The sequence below is a fragment of the Stegastes partitus genome, unplaced genomic scaffold (assembly GCF_000690725.1).
Source record: "Stegastes partitus isolate 25-593 unplaced genomic scaffold, Stegastes_partitus-1.0.2 Scaffold297, whole genome shotgun sequence".
NCBI lineage: Eukaryota > Metazoa > Chordata > Actinopteri > Pomacentridae > Stegastes > Stegastes partitus.
Genome location: NW_007578028.1, coordinates 480108 through 505906, shown reverse-complemented (window position 1 = coordinate 505906; position 25799 = coordinate 480108). Strand labels below are relative to the sequence as shown.

The following is a 25799-nucleotide window of genomic DNA, read 5'->3' as shown; positions in this document are numbered from 1 at the left end:
GAAGAGTATAGTGTGTGTGCTTGTGACAGTTGGTGTGCAGTGTGGTGGGGGGGAGGGACAACAGACGGGATGAGACGGTGCTAATTTCTAAAAGCTTGTTGCTCTGAGTTGTTTTCCAGTTTTCTGTGGCTCAGCAGTCGACTCTGCGGAGACTGGACCTACTGTAGGAGTTCCTGTGAGAGGGAGAGGCAAGATAATTAAAAAAATAAATTACTGAGTGTTTTTTTTTTTTTTTTTGGTATAGCGTGGCTGGAAATCTGCAAAATATATTGAGTTGTAGCGAGTGTCATGTTGAATTTTGGGGCACGTGAAAATTTGAATGAAAGATTTAAAGCTGGTGTCTTTGTGCATGTTCCACTAAAAGCTTACATGGTTTTCAATTAACATCTTGTTTCCAGAAGTGGGAGTGAGTTCAAATCTTGCAGGCAGCTGACAGAATAATGAAAGTTAAGGTTTGTTTCAATTGAATATTTACAATACATTTTTGATTTTTTTATAAGATTGGAACATCAAACTATCTTAAAAAAGTTAGATTTCCATCAGTGTTGCAGCATCGCTCTGGCAGGTGCTGCTGTCTGTAGTTCAGTTTTTTTATTATGACCCGGCAGTCACCAGACCGTCATGTGCAAACAGAGCGGCAGCAAAATACGATGAAAACAAAAAACATATGGTGATAGTTTCCACAGTCAAACAGGCAACAGTGCTTCAAGAAGTGCACCAGCTTCTGTCAAGCTGCCTATATGATCGAATGAATGTAAAATCTTTGTAAAATGTGACAGAATTGAAATCATTCAAATGTGTTTAAATGTTTGTTCACTCGTGACGAACACATTGGATGAGCCTACGGCCTGGAGTATGATAAAGTTTGGTTTTACGCTGCTTTTGTGTTGGTTTCAAGAGGTTCCAAGCAGCAGCATGAGCTCATTTTGTGCGTCCCTGTGCGTAGGCGTGTGTGTGTGTGTGTGTGTGTTCAATGTCTCAAGTTACCGTTGTGTTTGCGTCGTCTGAGCTGGCAGGGTTCTGTATAGCTGTGGGATCTTGCGGTTGATGAGAGGACCCAGAGCTTCTTTCAGCTTATAGTAGTTCCTCTCCAGCTCTCTGTGGTACTCCTTCTGATCTGGTCCAATGAGGGCTTTATTCTTCCTCAGGGCATCCTCACACCTGTGCGAAAGACAGCAGGGAAGACGCAGGGAGTTGGGATTTGTTTTTATTAGTTACACAGCGGCCTGTCGGAGTCGTGGAGTGTGTCATCACCTCTTCGTGAAGTCTTTAAAGCAGAGGCGCAGTTTGTTGTGATGGCGGAACAGTTTTGGGTCATCAGGAATGTCGGAGAGAAAGACCTGCGCCACCTCGAGGGGGCCCTGTGAGGGGGACGAACTGTTACACATCTGCTAAGGAATGTCTATCCCTATTTAAAACACTGACACAGACATGAAGCCCCACTTTGATGGAAGTAGTATTACAGGGTGACGTTGACTTTTTGAATGCATTGTGGTTACAAACACTGTAAATTATCAGTTGCAAATGGGCACCTGGTTGACGGTGGTGCCCACACAGCCCTGCAGCACCATTTGCAGCATCTTTGAGTCTGCAGGGTCTTGGTTTGTGGCAAAAGCGAGCTCCTGAGTCTTCTTCTGCATGTCCTCAATTGCCACCTCCATGGGGACAAGAATGATCTGGGGAACCAAACACAACACATTGACAACATGCAGCGTGTTGATACAGCATCTGACGGCTCCAGAACTGACACCCACCTCCTCCTTGTGCAGAACGTTGATGCGTGTCTTGATGTAAGGGAAGGCATGTGATGTCGTCAGGATGGTTTTGCGTTTGTACTGCTCGTGCAAGTCGCCGTGAGCGCGGCCATCCAGAGTGAAGGGAGTGCAGTACATGAAGGTCCGCAGGTTGTAGTTCTTATCAAAGTAGGTGATTCTTTCCTTTAGCTCATATGTGTCAAAGAAAGGCTCCACGTAGGTGATCTGGAGGTAGGCCTGAAACAGTCATCAGTACAGTCATATGTTTTCCGAGCTCTGCCTCGTTTTTCTGTTAGTCACAAATGCACGCATCATTTTACCTTGTTGGGATCCAGTTTGTTTTTGTCGACTGGGTTGGAGTCCTTGATAATTTCAACCACCTCATCCCCGAACCTCGCTGAGTAGAACTCCTGTGCACCAACGAGATTCATCTTCAGACATGTGTTTCTCATAAATCACTAAAGACATTTTTCTAAGCATCATGACGAGTTAACGTGCCTCGAGTCTGTGGGAGATCTCAGCTAATTTGGTGATTGATGGCTCCTTGTAGACGAACTCTTGTTCATCCAGGTCTCCAAACTGACAGCCATAGAAACCCACACGAAAATAGGTCCCAAACATTCTCTAAACACTAAAGACAGGGTGAAAGAGGAGACGATTAGAGAGTGCAGAGGTGAAGTCAAATAAAATCAGCTGACATAGTGCTTATGTATTAACATGACAAAACTAGAAAATGAAATGAAGTTGATGGAATTTGTGGACACATTTTTTGAAACTTTACACCGTGTTCCGTGTTTTTACAGATGAAAATGCTAAAATGAAAGGTCTCTTTTAATTGTGTAAAAATATCCCAGCATATTCATAAATAGAAGAACAACTGCTGTAGGAAAAAAGTTCAAATGTATATTTAGGCTGAAGTGTAGTTTTGCCACAGTAGGAGTGCAGCAAAAAGGAATGGAAACTGTTGCAATCATGGTTCAACTCAACTATGTCCAAGTGTGAAAGCAAGTTTTGAGTTTCACTCACCAGTGACATGTCATTCACACAGGAGCAGAGAAGAAAATAACACATGGGGAAGAAGGAAAACATTATCAGTATAAATAGAAATACTTTCTGAATAAGTTTGATCTTAAATGTCAAATTAACTTGTTACCTCCCATCCTGAACTCTGGAATAGTAGAGAAAAGAAGCATATGAGACAGAAATCAGGATAAAGTTCATTTTCTCATCAACACTAAGACTATTGTTATTTGCTGGTGATTTTAGAATCAAACTGTCAACTCACTTGGTTGTAGACTTTGTTGAAGGCATCTTGTAGTTTCCCATGCACTGTAGCCAGCTTTTTGAAGTCTCTGTTGGCTTCATGAATGGGCAGCAGAATCTTGTACACTTCATTTATAGCCTCATACATGGCAGCCTGTGGTTACAGCACAATGGGACACCAGTTTTACACACACCACCCAATCACATAAACCTCCATCGGCCATGTTAATGCTGAAACCTTGTGCTGTGTCACCATGTTGTCAGAGACTGTGAGTCATACCATGTTAAAGGAGGCAGCTGCTTGCTCCAGGAGGCCCACCAGGCCAGACTCGCTGAAATACTTCCCAGCACAAATGCCTTCCTCCTCTGGAGACAGCACATCATCAGATACTGCTGACTCCTCTAATATGTTGGATGAAATATTCTGTGGGAGAAACAGAGAAGTTGGATTGAACAAAAAAATGTTTTCGTTTGTCAGCTTGTTTTGTTGAAGTAGAATGAGTCACTAATGTAAACAGCATGCACTGACCTGAAATGTGACACAACCGATTGGCAGGTAGCGGCAGTCCTCCAGCATGTTCAGGTACTCTGCCACCAGAGCTGCACTGTGGACCAGGCAGTGGGCCGCCTCAGCATGGTTCCCTCGCTCTGAGTGTTTCCCCGCCATGTTCTGAAGCCACGTCAGACGCAAGTCAGGGGAGTTCTGGTAGCCCTTTGCAATCCTGGAACAGAAAAATTTCAATTTTTATTTGTGACACTTTCTTATTGTTTGTCAGCCTCAGTGATGGGCATCCCAGTACCTGTACATCAGGTCAAGGAGCATCTCTGGATCCTGCTGATGTTCTTTCATCTTCACAGTGTCAGTAAGAATCATATGCAGGTTGAACACCAGATCCTGGACCTGCAATTTTAAATATGCATACTCCATATTAGTAAAGTGTTTTCCATTGTAGCAGCCCCAGATCTGGATATTGTAAACAGTGTGCTCTTTGTTACGAACCTGCTCTGGGAAAGGTGTGTCACGCAGCTCGAGGTCCTCTTCAGCGTATGTCAAGATCGTCTTGAGAGAACGACGAAGATGCTCCTCATTAAAGTTCTGTGACGTTCCCACCAGCGAGGACAGAGACATGGTGACCTGCATCTTCACTCGAGCAAAGTTCTGGTACAAGACCAAAAATAGAACCCACTGTGACTTACAACATCATTATAGCCTCAACTCCACAAACACCCTGTGTGCGTTTGTTCTGCTGGCATGTCCCTCAGCTATGCAAGAACATCAAAATGCAATTTACAGGAAAAGAAAAACAATGTCTAAACCTACATTTCCAATCTCAAAGTTCTGTCTCATGAGCAGGTAAAGAGATGCTGAGGCGTGACTTCTGACAGAGCTGACACTGCTGCTGCAGTGCCGCAGGAGACGCAAGCACAGGTCTGCACAGAGTTCAGTGTCCTCTTCAAACAGCATCTCTGGGAACTGTGCACAAAAACACACACACTTTTACTTTATATACGTTTAGTCCTTTTACACAGACATGAAATATCATCCATCCATCATCTATGAACCACTTAGATAATGGATGGATTGCAGGGGGCTGTTGTAGGGTGACGGTTGGGGACACCCTACATAGGTCACCAGTCCATCACAAGGCCACACAGAGAGACAACCAAGCACAATCACAAACACACCTACGGACAGCACCTGGTGAGAACCCACTTAGGTACAGGGAGAACATGCAAACTCCACACACAAAGACCCCAGGCCGAGATTTGAACCCACAACCTTCGAGCTGTGAGGCAACAGTACTAACCACTGCACACCATGCCGTCCACAATTAAATATAATATACCATATTTTACTTAAAAATTTTGTTTGCATACTAATGAAACACAGACATAATCAGAAATCAGAAAAAACACATTTAGTTTTTGTTTAAACCAGTCCAATGAGGATTATTATGCAAAACAATGATTACAAGTTGGGACAAAAATAACTTTTTTAATTAGTATGTGTTGTGTTAGTTCAAGGTGATTTTATACTTGATTGTTTAAAAAATAAAAACAAACTAAAGCTAGACCATGTATTTGTGCTTGCCTTGAAAACGAGAGCTCTCTGTGTAGTGAAGCAATGCTGCAGGAAGAGGGCGCTCTGGTTGCCTGCCATGCTGTGGAGAAGCACTCTCAGCACCCCGCCTAAAACACTTTCTTTCAACTCTGATGCAACCACAGTCTGAAAGAGAAAAGAGACACAACAAACTACAGCGAGGGAAATCTACACAAAAGAGACAATTTTGTGCATCAGTAATTATTTTACCTTTACTACAATTTCCAGTGTGTCCAGTACTATCAGAGAGGCCTCAGTGGCTAAGTTTCCATCAACAACAGACTCCTGCTCCACCTCTGCCTTAGTCCTGCAAGGTGTTGTTTTAAATGCATCAGTGTGGTATACATGTGCATGATTTATATTGCAATGCAGAAATCTCCAAGTAATTTCTGTATATGAGCATACATGAGAGAGTTTCATGAGAAACTGCTTCGTTAGTGTCAATAATGTGAAGGACGTACTTGTCGACTCTGTCTGTGTTTTGTCTCCAGTGAGTGACGTTCTTTCTCCACCTAACATTCTCCTGGCTGCCATAAGGACTCCTCTCTGTCAATGTTAACACATTTCTTTAAACACGTCACATACTAGCAGCTACACACACAAACACTACTGTGCTGTCAGGTTACTTACCTCTGCAGCGGCGAACCATCTCCTGTCGGGCTCCGATGGTGCCCAGTATGGCTTCCTCCAGTCGGGCCTTCATGTCCTGAGACTTTTTAAATGTCAGGCTGTTGATCCTCTCCAGAGCCTTCTTCCCCTGTAACAGCCACCAATGATGATCAGTAATGTATTTTAGAAACACAAACACTGTAGAAAAAAACACACAAACTTGTAGAATGCTGCAATACTGGTGAGTTCAGTAAACTTTCTTTAAAGGCTACTGACATGGAGCGCTGTGCAAATGACAAAGCAAAACAAAGTTGTAAACCAGACGTGAAGTCTGAAGTTTAAGTGCCTGAGTGTAAAATACATCAAATACTATATATCACACAGGCTTTTTAGTTGCAGAAATGCTGGTAATGTCAGTCAGCCAAGCAATGTCAGCACAATTGGACTGACATAACTCAAACTTGTGTTGCCACACTCATCATTATTTTTGCATTAGAGATTTTTTACATAGGCACATACAGTTTGTGAGCAAAAGTAAAAAAAAAAAGAAAAAAAAAAAAAAGAGCAGTTTTGATTTCGCAATGAATTCATACAAAGTGCAGTAAACAAACAAAAAGAAAAAAACAATATAATGAACATTTGCTGTGATAAATCTCTATGTAAAGAAATGACTTATGGAATTTGGTATCTCCCTGATGGTATTGTGTGATGACGTAACAGTGATGAAAGACTCTTTGCGGTGACAGTGCCTAGTTAATTTACCTTGTATTCAAAGCACGAGACACAGAGATGCAGCAGATCCAGCAGGCGGTTGATTTGCAGAACAGACAAATCAGACACCCAACGCTCCAGGAGAGCTGCATCTGCATTCTTCAGCACCCACAGGAAACACACCAGCAGAGTCCTGCTGCACTCAGCAGACAGAGAGCTGGACTGGCGCCCAGCCTGGTGACAACAAACATACAAACTCAGTGCCAGTCTTGTAATCTGCTTCAGTACAGAACAAAATGGCTGTTTAGACAAAGTTAAAAAGATAATGGACAGAGAGCCACCTACAGGCTAAGATGAGCAGCTGTACTTCTCAGAAAACAACAACATGGGAAGAATGCAAATGTTTTTTAAATGGGTGGTTGTGTGGCATGATCGTCTGTCATACTGAGGCAGCCACCTCCCACACAGAAGCCGATCTGTGACCTGTCAGTCTGTAGGGCCCAGGGGAACAGTCTGACCCTTGCTGCTATCACTTACCACTGTGGGTAGTGCAAATGGGTTGGCTTTGGCATGCGGCAAAGGGGAGCCTGCAATTGCCATGGCAACAGACTGACTGATAGTGTTGCTACTGTCTGGGTCAGCATCGTCGGCGTGGGCGGAGGCATGGCGGACCCGTGCAGGCGAGGAGTCTTCAAAGAAATCAGAGAAACACTCTCAGGTACAATAACACTGGAAATAGAACACTGTCGAGGAGGTGGAAAACTGTATTAGTGGGAGGCACGTATTGTTCTGCTGACCAGAGAAGTCGTGAAGCTGATGCAACGTCTCCATGACGATGGGGATGAGGGGCAGGTAGAGCTGAGCGATGTGGGCTCTAACCTGAGGGTCCCTGTAGCGAAGGTCTGCATCATGGCTACACATCAGGGAATGAACTGCACTAATGGCCTTTTTATGAAGGAAGAAAACCCTGTGGATAACAAAAGAGTATCTCAGGCATCTGTGGTGTAGTTCTCAGTGAACACACATACTTTAAGCTCTACAGCATTTCATGATAAATCGTAAATCTGTGAAAATACCTATGTGAAAACTAAAAATAAGGCCTTGATCAGTATATATGCGACAACAAAGAACCCACCCTTCCCCATCTGGCTCGAGGATGAGAGAAAGCTCAGTAAGCAGCAGGCCAGAAAGGAAGTGCTGCTGGCGAAAAGGGACGGAGAGCTCAAACATGGTGGCTACACCCTGATCTTGAACCACACTGGAAAATGCTGAACTCTGGATACAACAAGAGATAACAAAGATGAGACAGGAAGATATGAAAACATAATGCAAGAGCAGTTTAAATTAATGTTGAGCGTTGATGTGTACGCACAGATGCATATGCAATCACAATATGTTTATGCACTTATGCCGATGTAAGGGAGGTATTCAAATAGTCTAGATTTTGAACTATTGATTGCATTAGTTATATTAGTATTGACTGCAGATCATTGTGTCAGTATCATATACAATACAAAACATCTTTCTTTATATGTCCCAGAAAAATGATTATAATGAACTGAACTAACTCAGTTTTATTAGATTTTCCAGCCTGTTCCATTACCTGTGAGGTGGTGGAGGAGGTGGAGGGGGAGGGGGAAGCTGGAGGGCTCAGAGTTGAGCATGGCAAGTTGAGGATGACATAATGCTCATGGCTGCAGACAATACGAGTAAAATCCATCCTCAGGGCGTTCAGGGAACTGGGATTTTGCGCTGTGTGAAGCTTGTTGGCAATCTGTTGAACACACAAGTTTGTAGAAGACACTATGAGTGGAAGCACTGGAGAGTTACAGGATATTATAGGAAAACAGAGAGAAGAGCAACAGGCACCTGTTTGTAGTAGGAGCGGATGAGGTTGAACACAAAGCCCCGGTCCATGAGAGACAGCAGATCATTCAGGAAGAAGGCCAGACTGCTATTTAGCCTCTCCACAAGCTCCACATCCTGAGAAAATTAATGTGAGAGCGAGAGCATTAGGAAGTAAGACAGCATTTCTGATAAACTGGAAAAGAAAATATTGTTACAAATTCCAGTAAAATAAGTTATTTGAATCAACTAATAATGCTCTCGATAAAGCACTCGATAAGACATAAGCCAACTTTCCATTTAGAAAAAAAAATTAAATTACACCATTGTCATTTTTTGTTAGTCTGTAAACTCAACTCATTGTTAAAAAGAATTAACTACCAGCAATTAATTTCTTTAATGTGGGGTAACTTTAAAAGCTCTGTACCTTGTGGTATCGGCTGGCTATGTCTGCGCTGATGGCACACACAAGTGCAGCAATGTCGTCCACAAAGCGGTCAGGGAAACGCTGACGCCTGGCAACTTCCATTTTCGATGTCAGGAATAAGTGATGGGTCATGCTCTTTGTCTGTAGGGGTAGCCATAATTAAGAAAACATTGTCACTTCATTAAAATCTTGCCCTTCCTGTAGTTAGATTTAGAGCACTTAGAAAGTGGAGTAAAATCACTGTAAATGTACGAACGATACTGACCATAAGCTGGAAGAAAAACCAGGCCTGCTGCAGCGCTGCATCCCTCACTGCGCTGGTGCTGACCACCCACTGTAATGCCAGCTCCTCATGGAGCAGCTAGACATGCACCAACACACAGTACAAGTTTTAGCTCACATAAGGAAACCATTTCAGAAACAAGATGAGCTATTAAGATTAAAATGGTGTGTGTTTGTTTTCACAAGCAGTAAGTTGTGAACTGTAAGTGTGGTTTCTGAAGTTGTAAGTGCAAATGTTTGATATTTAATCAGGCATTGGGACACTTACTGACAGAAATCCTAATTGAATCACTGATAGTAATAATAAAAACAATGATTTAATCAGTACCTACACCACAGATTGAGCGCTGAAACCTTTAGAGAAAAAAAATCTTCTAAGAAGCGGTTGGAGGTGGCAAATTTTCACACCATCTCACATATAAACACAGTTGTTAAAATAACATGGAACGACAATGAATGTTAATGATGCTGAAAGTTGCTGAATGTTAGGACATCAAAATGTGTTAGTTTGTCACCAGGAATGTCATCTTTACAGTTTCACGGTAAATGCCAGTTTTACCTTCTTTGCAATCTGCCTTGTGGGAACTGAAAACAAGGCCACGCTGTCCAGAAAGGCAGACATGCGATTGCAGCTGCGGTCGTTTGCCTGACATGGAGTGACGGTGAGGTGAACACACAGACATGAGGACAAAGTGGTGTGAAAATGGATGAATGAAAATGGGTGGTTGGCCGGAGAACTTTCAATGAACTCTGATGAGTATAAGGTTGGAAAGTAATATAACAAGCTCGAGGAAGAGCTCGTGCCACTTAAACGCCACAGATATGGCCTGTTAGGCAGCAGAGAGAGAGGATGGGTGAGGTGTAGTCATGGATAAAAAGGGGAGCAGTTGGGATTACGGCAGCAGAGTTGGAGGCAGACAGACACAGATACATGCCCTGAGAGCTGAGGTGAGAAATGACCCACGAGAGCTGATCAGAGGTGGTGCAGGATGGAGGTGGAGGAGGTGAAGGTGAGGAGGAGGCGGAAGGATTTGGCACCTGCTTGAGCTCACAGCTGGAGTTGGGGTTCCGGCGTAGCACAGATCTGGAGCCCCCAGGGGCATAAGCAGAGTTTACCCAGGAGTGGGAGCGGTCAATGCCCTGCCATAAGCCACCAGAGATACACACAACACACACACACAAACATAGTGTGGCAAGAGGCAAGGGCACAGTGAGTAAAGGGAGGGTAATTACCGTACAAGAGATTATTTGAATTGAAAAATCAGGAAAAATAAAAACATAAGGGACAAGGACAGTAAGGAAGAAAAGAAAGCAGGGGAGGGGAGAATAAAGGACTGGAGGTACTATATGAAACACAAGGGACAGAGGCACAAAGCATAATTGAATTGTTGACTAAGTAGTGTGATTAACTGGCACAGAGTTCTCAGTCAGCCAGAGCTTATTGAATCTGCTGTGAAGATTCAAGACACTATTATTTCAACAACAAAAACACAGCGATGCTGGCTGAGCACAAATTGGAAATATGGCACCATAATGAAAACATAAAAATACAGACTTAATCATTTTGTGTTGCCAGATACAAAAATGATCCTATTTTTAACAACAACACCCTCAGTTCTAGACAACATAAAAATGAGAAATTGAAAATAAAACAAATGTCCAAGTTAAGCAACAGCTGTCTACGAAAACAAGTTAGAACAAAAACATTGGTGAAAATTTCTCACTACACATAAGAAGACCAAGAGACTGCACAATTTTAAGAACTCTAAAACTGAATAGAAGCATTTAACCACTTTTTAATATCAAATGGGCTTGGACAGGACAGGTACAACTCACCTTGCTTCCCATGATCCTTTGCACTTCTTCGTCAGGAGAGACTGGTGTGCTTGCCAGGTCGGGGTTAGAGTTGCTAATACTCTTTGAACGGGACAAGTGGAGGCTGCTTGGACGGGCCGTTGCCCTTGATAAGGTAGCGTATTGCATTGGCATCTCATAGGACTGGGTGCCTGCTATTAAAGGAGAAAGAAGGAAGAGAGATGGGAGCAAATAAACAGACACGTCCAATAAAACGACCTCTTATGGTCCAGTAAAAGTGCTGTTTCTGCTGCCTCGAGTCCAAAAGATGTGCATTTCAGTCTGATGACTCACCTGTCGGGGGCACTGCAGGTTCGGCAGTGGGCAGGCGGAGGCAGTAATGGATGTAGGAAGCCAACAGGTTGTTGCGACCGTGTTGGTCTTGGTTTCCCTCCAGGTTTTTGTGAATCTGGTTGACTAGCAAAGCCATTGCTTCGAAGGCAGCCCGGCCCAGGTTCACTGCAAATAAATTGAGAGTGAGAGCAACAAGATGCAGAAGTTAAAATTAATTATAATGCTCGTTCACACACGTGGCCAAAAAAATTGTCACACTCTTTTATGTTTAGTAATAGGTGTTAAATTTTAGCATATCTGATGCTCTGTTGTGTGTCACTGAAGTTGAAAATAAAGAAACTCTTGGCTATACAGGAAGATGAAACAAAATAAGTTCTATTATACACAGCCTGCTCACCGATTTGGCCGGCGATGACTGGAGGATAGACGATGAGCTGAATGAGCTTGTTGAGCAGCTGATGCAAAAACCTGACACAGGTATCCAGGAGAGCTCCTTTCAGTGCAACCATGCTGGCCTTCAGCTCCCCCTCCATGTTTGCTTCTGTTATGATGACATCCTTAAGACGGAAAGGGAAGGAGTACTCCTCCAGAACATACACTAGAGTGAAGAACTTATCCAGGTTGGGGTCCTAGACATAAACAAAAGGAAGACTAAGTACCATAGAAGGTTGAACTTTGGCAGCACATGGTTGAAATTCCAGAAGACTTTTATGGCAAGATCTTGTCTCTATGATTTTCTAGATATAAAGTGTCACGAAATTACATGAATTTACTGCTCACAATATATTGTACGTAAGCCTACAGAACTGTGATACATTACTGCATAGTGAAAACATATATAAAATGTTTCTCAGTTGTCAGTTTGCTCCATAGTTTAGTTTTATTCCCACAAAACAACTCTGGGTAATTCTATTCATATTACATAAAACTAAGAATATAAAGTTTTTCTTCTGATTACCAGACCTCTCCCAGTGGCACTAAACTAATACCAACTTGGGCCTTTAAATCCAGGAATAAAAAGCACATAATAAACAGAAAATGTCAGTATAAAGACATATTTGTGTACCTGAGTGTGAACCGAGGAGGCCGCTGTCACCTCGACATTAAACACTCCTTTGTGATTATCCACCCACTTCATGCCTGGGAGCTGAACCTGCCACAAAGTGACGTCCAACTCATTTAACACTCAGTCACATCACAAAGGAATAGGTGATGGCAGGCAAACTGATATTCACAGATTCTTTCTTCAAACACACTTACGTCAGGGGTGAGCACAGAGTAGCTAGGCGGAGGCTTTTCCACAGAGACGGGCAGACTGAAGGAGCCAGTGCGTAGTCGGCCGTGCTGCATCAAAGGGATCCACTGCAGGCAGAAAGGAAGACACGCGATCTCTTACAGATGGCAAGACAACAGAAAGAGCTATCAAACAAGTGAGTGTGTGGGTGAAAGTATGAAATGTGAGCCAGCTGAAGGAGTGTACTCACGGTGTAGCCCACAGGGGTCTCCAGAGGAGTGTTCTGTTTGGGTTGGCAGCTGATGTGGTAGAAGGTGAACAGCAGATGGTGGTTGTCTGTCAGATTGGCAGGAATCTTCATCTTCATCTCCTCATAGAACTCAGGAGACCTTATGAGCAAGAGTTAAACACAGTGTTCAAGAAAGGCAATGTGAATGAAAAGAAAAGTGTCACAGACTCAAGCGGAGGGTTAACAGGTGATTAAACCTTACTTGTTATGGTAGATTACAGGAGTATATGCTTCTTTCATGAACTCAGCACAACTCGACTTTCCAAAGATGACCTGGATAAAATGGAGAGGTATGAATGGAGTTGTCAACGAGCAGGAGGAACTCTTGACATCACCATATTCACTGCAATCACCCAGCGGTTTTAGGTACATATACAAAACTTCACTTAAGAAATAAACCACACATGAACCATCAGTGTCTGATAACATTTCTTTTTTCTTTTTTTTTTTAACGATGCCGACCGAATTCTTGTAAAATTTAAAAAGTTAAATAAGCAATCATCGTTGCAATTCTTCCCTATTTTAATAACTTCTTATAATTTCAGCAGCCATTATTTATAGGCCTATTTCTTATAGATTTTCACATTCTAATGTCATTTGCATCTTCATCATTAAGACATTTTACATGGGACAGCAATTTTAAAGTGATACTCTGCCAAAACCATGCATTTTGAGTACCCAACATTCACCATATTTAACCATACTGTGGTAGAACAAATAGTAGCTGGAAAATATGGAGCATTTGAATAATGATAAATTACGCTGGATGAGTAGTTTGAACGGTTTCTTTGAATATTTAGATAATTTTTTGGCCACAAGCTGCCACGAGTGAAACAATTTTCATTAATTAGTAGAACCACAGCCATATCATTGAACAAGGAGCAAAGCGCATGCTGTTCTATCTACCAGGTCTACAGGGATGAGTGTTTGATACACAAGGGGAAGATCATTTTTACCAGGTGCTACATACCGTACATCATCCATTTGATACGGAATAAACAAAAAATAAATCAGAGCCACAACATGAAAGATGTGCTGCAGCTCGCTACATATGATTACATTTTTCTTTCTTGCCGCTCAAAAAATATGCCCCTGTGAAGTTCACTGTTCCAAGAAGATATCATATAGAATTTCAGTGCCTCAAGCAGTTCTTTGCGGCTGGGATTTCATTTTCCTGAGAACGGTGCAGTCAGGTCACTTGGTTATTCTTCACAGTAACTCACCGGTAAAGCTTGACTGGGGTCCTCTCCTGCCATGAACTGAACTTTTACAGCGATGTTCCTCACGGAGCCCTGACGACTGCTGAAGTTCAGACTTTGTGGGTAAACATAGAGCAGGTTTCTGAGAGGAAAGAAAGAAAGAAAGAAAGAAAGAAAGAAAGAAAGAAAGAAAGAAAGAAAGAAAGACAATAATGATATAATTTAAACAAATGCAGAGCTATGCGGAAACTTTGCCTGACAGTTAATTGCACCAATTTTTTGATATGTTGTCAACATTTGTCTACAACATCATGTATTTCTGCATCAATCATTAGTGAAAACCTACAAAGACAAAAGAATTTTATTTACAGAGAAGGAAAAGACGATGAGATTGATGTGCGCACATGGCATGAGTCTGACCCAGTACTGGATTACCTTGGTGAAAGTCACCCTAACTTCTGTCCAAGTCAAACACTGGAGGTAACTCTTGTTCACATTTTGAAACAGCTGATTTTATGCAACTGTTGAGGTTACGACAATGACTGACCATACAATCACATGTTTAAAATAACTACACAGAACAACTACTGCACAAATTGCAAGACTGCTAATCATGAAACATTATATTTTCTGTAAGAAACGATATTTTTTGCATGTTTTTGTGACCTAAATGCCAACATTAGTATCTCAGGGGTTAAACTTCAAGTGAGGGTCACTGAGACTAAGGCCATGGACAAGACCTATGATCGAACCACAAATGAGCTAATGTTTTACCATGGTATTGCATTCACACATCCAATATAAGGCAGCCCAGCCACACTCCAGGTTCATCAACCAGCAGCTGACGATGCTAAATTCGGCACAGCTATGATAGAAAAGTCCGTATTTTATAGCTTTCCTGACGAATTTGCGAGAATCTACGTCAAACAAACCTTCCTCTGAACCGGCTTTATTGCTGGCGAAGAAATCAAACTTTTGAAGAACTGAGTGAGCAACAGTTGCTATCAAAATGATCTGGGGCCTGTGTATGCTTTGTGTGGCTGTTGGTTTAGGAGCAGTCCATGCAGGTCCAGTCAGGAAGACCGGCAAGATTGAAGACAAGGTTGCGCCACAAGAACAAGTCAACGTGCTCATGTTTGGCGTCATACAATTCAGCGAATCCCTTAACGATGTTTACGAAACCACTGAGGCAAAGATCGCAAAAATCAGCCACACTTTGAAGAACCACGAGGGGACTCTCCAAACGCTGGCGAAGCAGACTGAGCAGGCTGCAGACGTGGAGAAACAGATAAAAGTAGTCCTACAGCTGCTGCAGGTAAGAAAACACTGAAATATGTAAACAGTGGATTCCACATGTGAAGCTGAACGTTATTACAAGCGAGATAACCACTGAGAGCTACAATCAAATTGAAATCTAGGTAAAACATGTAGGAGCAGAGGGAGATTGAGGCAATGTGTAGAATATCTAAAGGCTCCATCAGATTAAACTTCCGAGAGATGTTAAGAGAGAGTTGAGCAGACATAACAAAGAAGCTCTTTGGTGATTTGCAAAAACCCAACAATGTATATGCTATGTCTATATAAAATGTTATGTTGCTGTTATCGCTTGGGCACCACGTTTTTTGTTTTGTAAGACTCACAGTCATTATGTGTATCTTTATTTCATTTTCCTTCTTTTAACTCTGATAGGGGTTGTGCGCTAGAAAGCTGCATGCTATACTCAGGGGAAAGCAGCTGTGAAATGCACTGGAACTGTTATTGGGGGAACAGGATAATATGGGCAGATGCTCTTTTGACAGGCCCAGATGGCTACGCAACAGGCTCACACCAAGATGACTAAAGACTATCTGGCCAGCTTAGAGACGGAAGAGGTGGAGCTGAAGACAAAAGTGAAGAGGCTAGAGATGTACCTCAACAGTTCTGTACCCACCAGCATCAAGGAGCTGCAGGTAACAGAAACCATAACAACTTCAACATCTGTCACTCAAGCCCTCACACATTCACTTTTGTACTTTTAATTGGTCAGCGCAGAGGTCCTGGCCAGCCTTTCATTTACTTCATATTTAAATAGCACTCACTGCTTCACTCACAAACAGTAAATATGTTACGTTAACTTTACTCATGTTTTTAGGAGCGAGCACAGGAGCACTCCAACATCTTGAAAGGTTTACAGCTTTTGACCCAGTTCCAAAAAGAGAACATCGACACTCAGAATGAGCAGCTCTCCAAGCTACAGAAGATGGTAAATCACTTATTCAAAACATTTAATGTTGAAAAAAATGCCATGCATCTGGATAATGTATGTTTTGAACTTTTGATGTTTTCATTTAGTTAAAATTACTGTTTTACTTCTTTCCTTCCAGAGTGAAGCTATGGCATAGTTGCTTTAAGATTCACCACTGCTCTGAGCGAAAGAAGTCCATCTGTGGTTCAACTCCTTCACGTCACTGCACTCCCGTCCAATCCTATGTATGCTAGAAATCCACTGTATAGTTTTACTAGTATCTTTAAGAAGGTATCCTCATTATTGTTATGGCTCTAATCTATTTTTTTTTTTTTGTCTTAACTTCTATGTGCTTTGTAAAAATTTTTTTAAAAAGCTATTCAAATTAAGTTGTTAAATTATTAAAGACTGAGTTTCACCAAACTGTATCTTGTCCTTCTTGTAAACACATACCATGCATTAAAAATACTATTTATTTAAGGTTGGTTTACTATAATATAAAAAAAAAAATAACTAAAAATGTGTTTTAATGAGGGTCATGCTTTTAAACCTTGTGTCCTCTTTGCTTTTAACTATAGACTGACTTGACAGCAGAGAAAAAAATCTGGCTCAGTCAAAAATCAATAATCAAACAAACAGAGTGAATCAATGACTGAGTGAATGTTTATGTGTTCTGTAGGTCAACGTACACCTTGTGTGTGTGTGTGTGTGTGTGTGTGTATGCATTTAAGTGAACTCTCACCTGTAGGTGGTGTGTGGTGTGTATACATAGCGAGCAGGGAACTCCAGCACCTCTTTGGTTGGACGAACACGCAGGTCTGGATACGGCTTTACATGAAGCAGCTCTGGTGACAGACAATAATGAGGCGAGTCCGGAGCTGGGGAAATGTCAATCTTCAACTGGGCTGAGGGATGAAAGACGATGGATACATAAATCATCCATAAACATTTACACATGAATACAGACAATTTCACATAAATATCTTGTTTGGGAGAGAATGTCATGTTTACCTGTGACAGGCCTCAGTCGCCGCAGGACGGACGATGGCCGGCGCATATCTGCCAGATACTTGTAGAGGTCCTCGTCACTCAGCCTGTCCCCCTCCTTCATATACACAAACAGAGGAGCGGAGTTTGTACTTGACAAAACCATTATAATGTACTTATAATTCAGTGAGCTAGCTCATTTAGGATAGGTTATTATGTACAGTCAAGCGTATGACCTAACACCTACAGTAGGTTTTCACCTCATGCCTCCCCACAAGCAAACATTGAGCTCAACTAAGCAGGGAGTTGGGAGTAGAGTCCGAGCCTACAGGTCAGTGGATGCTGGGGTAGAGGTGTGGCTTTTAAAATGCTTTTAGCAGCAAGTGGTGTATTCAGGCATGTAGTAATAGAATAAGCACTGACGGCTTAAGTGAATCGCCATGATTAAAAGGGATGCAGTGGATATGTTATGTAGAAGATTCACTTCATTTGTCACTGCTAAAATGCTCAGAGCGACAACAGTTCAGTGCTTCAATGTAATACAGGGATTTGGATGACATTTTTTCTGGAAACTGATGGTTATAATCTGCATTTGATCTTATCACAGTGATAGAACAGAATAAATATATGATTACATCATTTACTGCGAAAACAATGAAACACTCCATAATCAAAAACTTCAAGATCTTTGTTTTGGGGGTGTGCCTACTTTAACTTTTCAGTATAAAAGGGACCAATTTCATTTCCCAAGTTAAAGGAAAAAGCAGTTTTAAAGCATTTTAACTATCATCGACAGCTCTGTCTCTTTCATTAAATGTGGTGCAATTCAAAAGTGAACTCTTGCCTTATTTAGTTAACAGTTTAATTTGTACCAAATTTTGTCATGACAGTTTGTGCTGTTATGGCGGAAATACTAAACTTCAACAACAAAACAGTGGGTCATGTGGCCACTGTGCATCACGCTAAGGATAAATGTATGAACATTTACTATAAAATGAGTGATAGGCGTTACTGTTTGACAGGGTCTGACCTGTTTGAAGAAGTTGGTGACAGTAAGTGTTGCTGGACGGAAAGTGGCAAAGTTACACATGTCGTCCCCAACACTCATCCGCTCAAATCCCTTCTTCTTTCTCTCATTCCACGTTCCATGGCCTTTTCGTTCTAGCCGAGAGACAAACCACATAATGTTAGAGAGATGTCTGCATATGTGTTGGGAACAGACCTTTGTTACTGTCAGTCGCTGATTACTCTGGACATGTTTGTAGATGAGATTATGTAAGAAATATTTCAAGTTAAGAAAGTGTTTGGAGTCAGCAGTACCGGAGTCAGAGTCTGGGTCGGACCGATCGAGACCGCCAACACTGCTGACAATGTTGACCAGGTGAATGGCTGTCCAGGCAAACGGCATACGAAACTGGCCAAGACGACTGCATGACTGCTCAGCTTGAAGACGCAGCTTCTCCAGCTTCTCTTTGTGCTGCAGTGGAACAAAAGAAAAAATAGGATCCAAAGATCTAAAGCAGCCTAAAATATCCACGATAGCCAACAGAGTTGGCCTGCTAAAGGAGATGGCAAATATTGCAACTAACCAGACAGAGTTGAGTAATAATCATGACTAGACAGTAAAAGGTCCCACGTGTATACTGGCTGCACGCATCGTGCGTTGCAACAGTTCAAAACATATTTTTGGCTCCATTACCTTGGAGGAATCAGATTCTTTCATAACCATGTAGGGTTCACAGCATTCACCAATGTCTCCTTGTTGAAGGACTTTTTCAAGCTGAAATACAGGACATGCACATGATTGTTAACACATAAGAGTTCATATTTTTTCACATACTATTTATTCTTGATTTAGATTGGTATATTAAAAGTTTCTCGGTACCTTAATGACCAGGAAGATATCAGCGGAGGGGTATGTGATGGAGAAAATAGCGGAACGGGCCAGTGTGGATATGGCCGTGTGAGGTGTATGGGGTTTAAGCAGCCCTTTCATCTGATCTGAGTTTAGGTCAAAGTAAAAATTCTCAGAGATCTGTTGGAGGAAAGATAAGCGGGAAACAGCAGAGGGAGGGGATGGAAAGATGATAATGTAAGTGCACGTCAAGGGATTTTAATTCAGTTTTGACTCAGTGATCTAAACCGCAAGACCACTTAGACCTTTTTGAGACAAGGGAAATTCAATTAGTGAAGCATGAGCTCAGCATTACGTAAGTGGTTTTATAGAGTAAAAGTCACTGGAAGAATACTCATTATATCAAATAAAACAATTATCTGTTGGAACAAAAAAACCCCACCTTTTTCTTTTCCTTGACATCATATAGCGCAAGTGATCCAAATATTGGCTCGATTTCTATTTCGAACCTGAAAAACATACAGAATACAAAATAGTTGTGAAATATGGAATGCATTTGGGCATTTCTAATAGTAATAATAATAACCATCATCATCATCATCATCACCATCAGAGTGTTAAGACTTAAATGTAAGCCCTTATATTTCAAATTTTTCTCACTTCAAAGACAGACACTTGACCATGATCCTCTGACCACAATGTTCCTTGGGCACTTCAGGAAGAGAGCATCTCTCTACTGCTTCATCCTGCCACACAGAAAACAAAGCCACACACCAGCATAACATTTACACAGATGCCATGGCAACGTAGTGGCAGAGAAACAATGATGTGTACACAGACATGAAGAAAAAAGGATGGAGTGAAAAAAGGGGAACATTGAGGGAAGAAAAGCAAACAGTTCTCTTGAAGTGGCCGGATTTGCAGACATTATGGACATTCACTTGATGGGAACATTCAATGATGTTACTCTGAGCCGAACAAATGGCAACTATATGTACTAACATTTCTGCCAGAGTGTTTTGCTGGTTGCAGTTCAAATTAATCAGTGCAGCTAGTAACGTAAACTCCCTTTCCTTTAGGTTTTCTGTTGATATTATTTAGCATTTACATAGGTAGCACTGTTGATCCAGTTCAACCTCAAGGTGAAAATCATGATTCTCTTTGAGGTCAAAGTTTTGTTGTCACTATATCGTGTGTTTACTTTTTTTTCCTTACACTAACCGGGTGCATCAGCAGTCAAACGCACTTGACTATGTATGTCACTGAGCGTTCATACAACCACAACATTTAGCTCTGATTCCCTTCAGTGTGGCGTTGAGGTCAGTTTGTTGCCAGTCCAAACTGTCACTTCAGCTGAGTACAAACTTAGTCACCACAAGCATTGCACAAAAAGTTGACAGCTCAGCATCTTATTATTCATGACAGAACTATCACATTATGACTGTTACTATGCCTTTTGGTCTCTAAACAGCTGCAATACAGCAGTGCCGACAACAGTGCTCTCATTCACTAAGAAGCAGTTTCATGGTAAAGACGACTAATTTGTTGAAAGATAAAGGTGCTTTAGTATAGTCAGCTCACTTTGTAGATTCGCCGGTAAAGATTTGTTTGAGCAACTCCGGTCCAGTCTTAGTGTTTTGTATGCTAAAATGGAAACATCAAGCCTCTTAATGCATCAATGCCTGTGTATGAGAAGATTTCCCTAATAACAATATATCTGCCTGTGGGTATTTTGTCATTAAACATTTACAGTACTGGGTTTCTCGCAGGAATATGGTTAGCAATCATTATGAATGTGGTTAAATAAAGGTTTAGACATCACCTTATTCATTAAATATTAGGGATGCCCGATATTGGCATAAAAATGTAATATCTGTAAATATCATTATTAGGTTTTTTTTTACCTATAATGAAAATCAATAAAATAATTCCTGGATTTCACTGGCATTTACTGGCACACAAATGATGACGACATCAAACTGTGTGTAAAGCATGTAAACAAGTGTGGCTGCAGTAACAAACATATATCGTATCGGTATCGGTTGATATCAGAATCGGAAATTCAGAGTTGGACAATATCGGCATATCGGATATTGGCAAAAAAGCCAATATCGGACATCCCTATTAAACATGAATCATTTGGTGTGATGTAGCGTCACCCCCCAGTTTCCTCCAAGCTGAGTAAATCTAATGTTATACATGTATAAATGCAATAATGTCTAGACCAAAACTTACTGCAAACTATGCATTAACTGACTAAAACTTAAGATACTGCATTGATCAATATGGGAGCAAGAGATTGAGATCATTAACTTAAACACAGTCTCTTCCCCAACAGAGGCAGATACAGGCTGTTTTAATACAAACCTCATCAGGGGGAGGGTACAGGCCAAGCAGGTCACTATGGCGCCCCTGCAGGCGAGCCTCAGTGTTGCGGCGGTCCATGTCCTCGGCAGCTGTTCGTTCCAGCACAGACGGCAGGAGAGCGTCTGGGGAGGAGTTCTTCAGGTCAAAGATGCTGGAGGCCCAGCTGCCCCGAGGAGTCTCATCAAGGCTAACTGACCGCCGCTTTGCGTCATCCTGAACCACACGCAACGGAGAGGTGAGGTCATGCATTGTTTTGTTCTTCCAGGCAAGGACACATTATAAGGAGAACACTGTGCTACAGATCCCATTACCCATTTAATATGATTCATATGGAGATGTGTAATGGATGGATAAGGTATATCCACTTATCTATTACTCATCCTCTATATGAGCAACTTGCTGACCAGAATACAACTCACACTGCTTTCCCCATCATAATGAGACATACACCTATTTGGCTGACCAATCTCTCCGGGCATTAAATGATGGAAGCTTCGGGGGCAAGATAGCTTTTAAATGTCTGCTTATGTCAACACTAAACCTTGCCAAATGAACAAAAATGGACTGAAAAGCCACTCAGTTTGAGATAACACGTCCACTCAACATCACAGTCAGCTACCTGGTCATCCAGGCGCTCAGCAGCTGCAGCCTCATCCAGTTCAAAGGTCTGTTTGACCAGCCCTCGCTGCCTCTCCCTCTGCCGCTCAGAGTTGCACGGGGTGTGTGTGGTGCTGTAGCGCTGATATCTACAGGAGAGGAGAAAAAAAAAGTTGTCCTTGTAATATTGTAACTGTCAATCACGTGAAGAGTCAACGGGGACAAGTGGTGCAAATTTTGAAACAACAGAAGAAACATGCACTGTAAGTTAATTCAGCTGATGCCACAATTGCAACCGCTTACTTTCTTTGAATGACAAGCCAGTCATCTGTGTAGACTGCCAAGGCATCTCTCACTCTGGGATCCAGTGCGCTACATAGAAAAACACATTAATAATTTAGCAAAGCATGCTTTTCATATTTATGTCCTTTCAGTGTCACAGGGTGAAAGGCTTTATTCCTGCTTGTAGTGATGTTTGTCTGTTATCACAGTGATATTAATGCTCTGTTTGTATGGCAGTGTAAAGGTCATAGAGGGATTTGGGTATTAAAGTATGAGGGTTGTGTTGGCCATTAGTAGCTGGACTTACTCCTCTTCCTCAGGCAGTGGGGGCTCCAGTGTAGTGCACTCTTTGTCCAGCTGGAGGAGCTCCAGGTCATCCTGGGGGAACTCCAAGAGCTGTCTGAGGGGGCCAGGCTCCACCCCAGGAGCATGACTGCTCACATACTCCTCGAAGTCCACTGGCTCAACCACCTCCGTCAGGGGCAACTGTCAGTCAGTATTAGACTATTATGCACCAATAACTACAACATGACCATCACGACAGAATGTAATCTGATTAGCTGGATCAGAAAGAATTAAAAGCTGCAGTACAGTAAGGAGACAGGTTGCCGTTACTATGGACTGATGTAGGATTTCTGGTAAATGCCATATTATCACAAATCACATAAAATGAACTAAAAGTAAACTTGCAAAAACAATATTGATAGTTTTATTTAGTGGGCTTGTGAAAGTATACATGCATCAGAACAAAAACTATTCTGTTTCTGAGAAGTTATTACAAAATCATAGACATTTGTTACTAAGCTTATAGTGTCACGAGCTTTAATCACTTAACAAAAATGTTCTGCACCCTATATATGTATATTTAGAGGACACGTAGGAATGCAGTTAATGTTATGTTTGAACAATGAGTCTGTTTCTTTTTTTAGTTTTCAGTTCTCAGTTCTTCATAAGGAATGCCTTAAGCTACAGGCACTGCTGCTAGTCGCTTACAAAATGTAAAAAAAAAAAAAAAACAACAACAAAAAAAAACAACACAGAAGTGTTTCTATAAATTTTAGCTCTGTAAATTAACCTAAAACCAATTTTATCTTGTCTAACTTGCCATTAGAGAGCAATTATAGATTGTAATTAAAAATGAGGCTCTTGTCAACAACATATGTTTGATGAGGACTTGGTTCCAGACGATGCCAAAATTTATGTTGAATTAAAAATCTTACTGGCATCCTTGTAGCACCAAAAAATAATAATAATAATTCTATATTTAGATATAGCATCTCATATAACTACTTCTTATTCTGTTGACAGCATCCACACTGAAACCTTTCCTGGCTGCTAGACAGATGACCAAGAGCAGGTATATATGTCTCAAAACTGTCTTTCTTCTCACTTGCTGTCAACACAAATTCAAATTTTAATCAGCTTGCTTACATCTTCCTTTGTCTGTAAAATTAGGACTAATTCACAGAGTTATACCCATCCACTTCTGCCCTCGCTTCAAAGCTGCTGCCTGAAACTCTAGCAGGTTAAATACAGGGTGACTCACAGGGTGGTGTCCGCCTCCTCGTTTCTTGGACAACTGAGGTGAGCCATAGTCTCTGGACACTTGTTTTCGGACCTCTGCAGCAACCGTCCTGTGCAACAGAAAGTTGCTTCAGTTAGAAATGTAGTGAAAATGTAGTTGCAAAAATCCTGTTAATTACTAAGAAGTCTGATGTGGAAGATGAATAAAATACACATTTGCATCTTTATCTCGATGCAAAGATCTCATAATAATAATAAGTCAGTGTTTGCATTCTTTTGAATTCTTCACTTACAGTAACAGTTATTTACATTTTCTAACTTTAGTGACTAAAACTCTTTCAGGGAAGTGATATGTCTATCTGTTCATACAAGGCTCTACTTCTAAGTTTCAGAGGCATATCCTATAGAATCTGGAAAGCCCGATTCCTATTGCACAGTTTTTATCTTCTGGTATTAGCAGCAATGCTGAAGGCCAGCAGCTGTTCTGAATAGGGACTCGAGCGGATCTCACAGAGAGGTGGCGAGTTGGCTCGAGGGAGCAGGCACAGAGCCAGAGCTCTGTCCCTGGCCTTTATGAACTAACGGCAAATGGGAGGCTTAAAGACAGACAAAGCAGGAAAAAAGCCCAATCCTCTCCCAGAGACAGCAAGCAGCTGCTCCTCTACAACCACAAAATGTCTATTACTCTCATATACACAGCTGCAAAGGCTTCAACATTTCCGCCATGATTACATAGCAAAGGTCCATGCCTTCGATCCATCAATACAGAGACTTATCTAGTCTGTTCCCATCGCCAAGACATAGCTATGCTTTCCTGATGATGGCTGGACAGGGTTTTTCTTTCAGGTTGAATTTTATGACACAGATCTTTGTCCTTAGCAATGTAAAAACATTTCTGCAGCTCTGCACACCTCCATTTAAAACAGGAAAGAGGAAAGCTATCGACTTCACTAACCATAACACGCTTTCCCACCCTTTCCTGCATCCGGCGTCACACAATGGTCTAGATCTCCATAAGGAGACAGGATTTGAGGAATGCAGCGGGAGACTGAGAATATCTCCTCAGGATGTGTTATTGTCCAGCTTGTGGGATTCAGTCTGGAGCACAGTTTAAAATATCCACAGTCCAGGCCTATTACCTAAGTGAGATGCTGTTCACTTACAGATCAATGATGTTTTCTTGCAGGAGAAGATACCTGGTTTTGCAACATTACGGTGTTTATTGTTTAAACAAACACTTGTAAAACCATCTACTGCAGCAAAAAGGGAACCAAAATATGTTCCCACACACACACTAGGGTGGTTAAAGTTGTTGTCACATATGACATGCCTTAACGATTTCTCCTGGAGTCTGATCAACGTTTATTTGGCCTAATGACACATACTTCCAATCCATGCAGTATAGTCGACTTTTAGATGGAGAGGTTGAACCAGTTTATAACATGTGGAAACAGGTTGCCACAATATCGCTACGAGGCGTTCACGACCCAACAACAAAACAACGAACGTCTCCTGGGTCAATTTTAATACAGGCAACGCATTTCTCTCAGTGTTTTTACATTTTAATACCCAGCAAATAGCATAACACAATAACAGAGTAGCTTTCGGTTTGGCAGTGTTTCACTCGAGTAGCTCAGTCCTCGTTGACAACAATGCTCTTACGATGCTACGAAAACGTCTGGAAAACACATAATTAAACTCGCCAAAGTGTCAGAGACCCTTTACTAGAGCGCAAAGTGACTCAATGAACGGGTATTTCACCACAGAAGGGTACTGCTGTGTTTAAACTAAGCGGTTTAGTGGTACCTTACAAATCCTAGCATGTTGGCTATATGCACTGTGTCCAGCGGGTCACTCTCACGCGCAGCGAGCGGCACAACTGTTCTACGGGAACTTGTGTGGTTCTCTCACCGGTTGATTTTATGAGCAAACGCCCTCCTTTCGCTCGCAGTCGATGACATTTTTAAGTCCCCATGTAAAGAAAGTCCTCGAAGTCAAACTGAAAGTGCTCTCCTCCTACTCCGCCTCCTCCCGGGCTTTAGCTCCGTCCCGTCTTGCGTGGGGATGCGGACTCAGACCGCTTCCTCCTCCACGCTGGGAC

General features: G+C 41.8%; 1 protein-coding gene across 4 annotated transcripts; it reads right to left on the bottom strand.

The window, feature by feature from the left end:
* Nucleotides 1-9: 9 nt before the first annotated feature.
* Nucleotides 10-25760, bottom strand: dock6 (dedicator of cytokinesis 6). Of its 4 annotated transcripts, XM_008283114.1 has the most exons (50): nucleotides 25610-25760; nucleotides 23721-23808; nucleotides 22482-22660; nucleotides 22196-22264; nucleotides 21915-22041; nucleotides 21296-21508; nucleotides 19589-19674; nucleotides 19371-19437; nucleotides 18959-19108; nucleotides 18773-18853; nucleotides 18394-18550; nucleotides 18104-18234; nucleotides 17098-17191; nucleotides 16829-16991; nucleotides 13887-14004; nucleotides 12866-12936; nucleotides 12625-12763; nucleotides 12401-12502; nucleotides 12207-12293; nucleotides 11538-11769; nucleotides 11141-11305; nucleotides 10829-11001; nucleotides 10031-10132; nucleotides 9552-9638; nucleotides 8976-9071; nucleotides 8711-8851; nucleotides 8308-8421; nucleotides 8042-8212; nucleotides 7574-7713; nucleotides 7236-7405; nucleotides 6976-7127; nucleotides 6490-6672; nucleotides 5749-5875; nucleotides 5580-5664; nucleotides 5329-5425; nucleotides 5110-5244; nucleotides 4339-4491; nucleotides 4018-4176; nucleotides 3818-3918; nucleotides 3547-3739; nucleotides 3298-3441; nucleotides 3040-3171; nucleotides 2908-2922; nucleotides 2253-2378; nucleotides 2075-2164; nucleotides 1755-1991; nucleotides 1533-1676; nucleotides 1255-1361; nucleotides 988-1161; nucleotides 10-173 (listed from the first exon to the last, which is right to left on the bottom strand). In XM_008283114.1, the coding sequence occupies exons 1-50, from the start codon at nucleotides 25657-25659 to the stop codon at nucleotides 131-133; spliced, it is 6360 nt and encodes a 2119-aa protein (XP_008281336.1). In that variant the 5' UTR covers nucleotides 25660-25760; the 3' UTR covers nucleotides 10-130. The 4 variants fall into 4 exon arrangements, with proteins under 4 accessions (XP_008281336.1, XP_008281334.1, XP_008281335.1 ...); XM_008283112.1 differs by lacking the exon at nucleotides 9552-9638 and having other exon boundaries at nucleotides 25610-25759; XM_008283113.1 differs by lacking the exon at nucleotides 10031-10132 and having other exon boundaries at nucleotides 25610-25759.
* Between the last annotated feature and the right edge of the window lie 39 nt (nucleotides 25761-25799).

Coding starts and splice junctions, on each gene's coding strand:
- dock6 (XM_008283114.1), bottom strand. CDS start 25,659: ATGTCATCGACTGCGAGCGAAAGGAGGGCGTTTGCTCATAAAATCAAC. Junction 7,406..7,573: donor CTCGAGCCAGATGGGGAAGG/GTGGGTTCTTTG, acceptor TGTTATCCACAG/GGTTTTCTTCCTTCATAAAA. Junction 3,172..3,297: donor CAGCTGCCTCCTTTAACATG/GTATGACTCACA, acceptor CTGTAACCACAG/GCTGCCATGTATGAGGCTAT.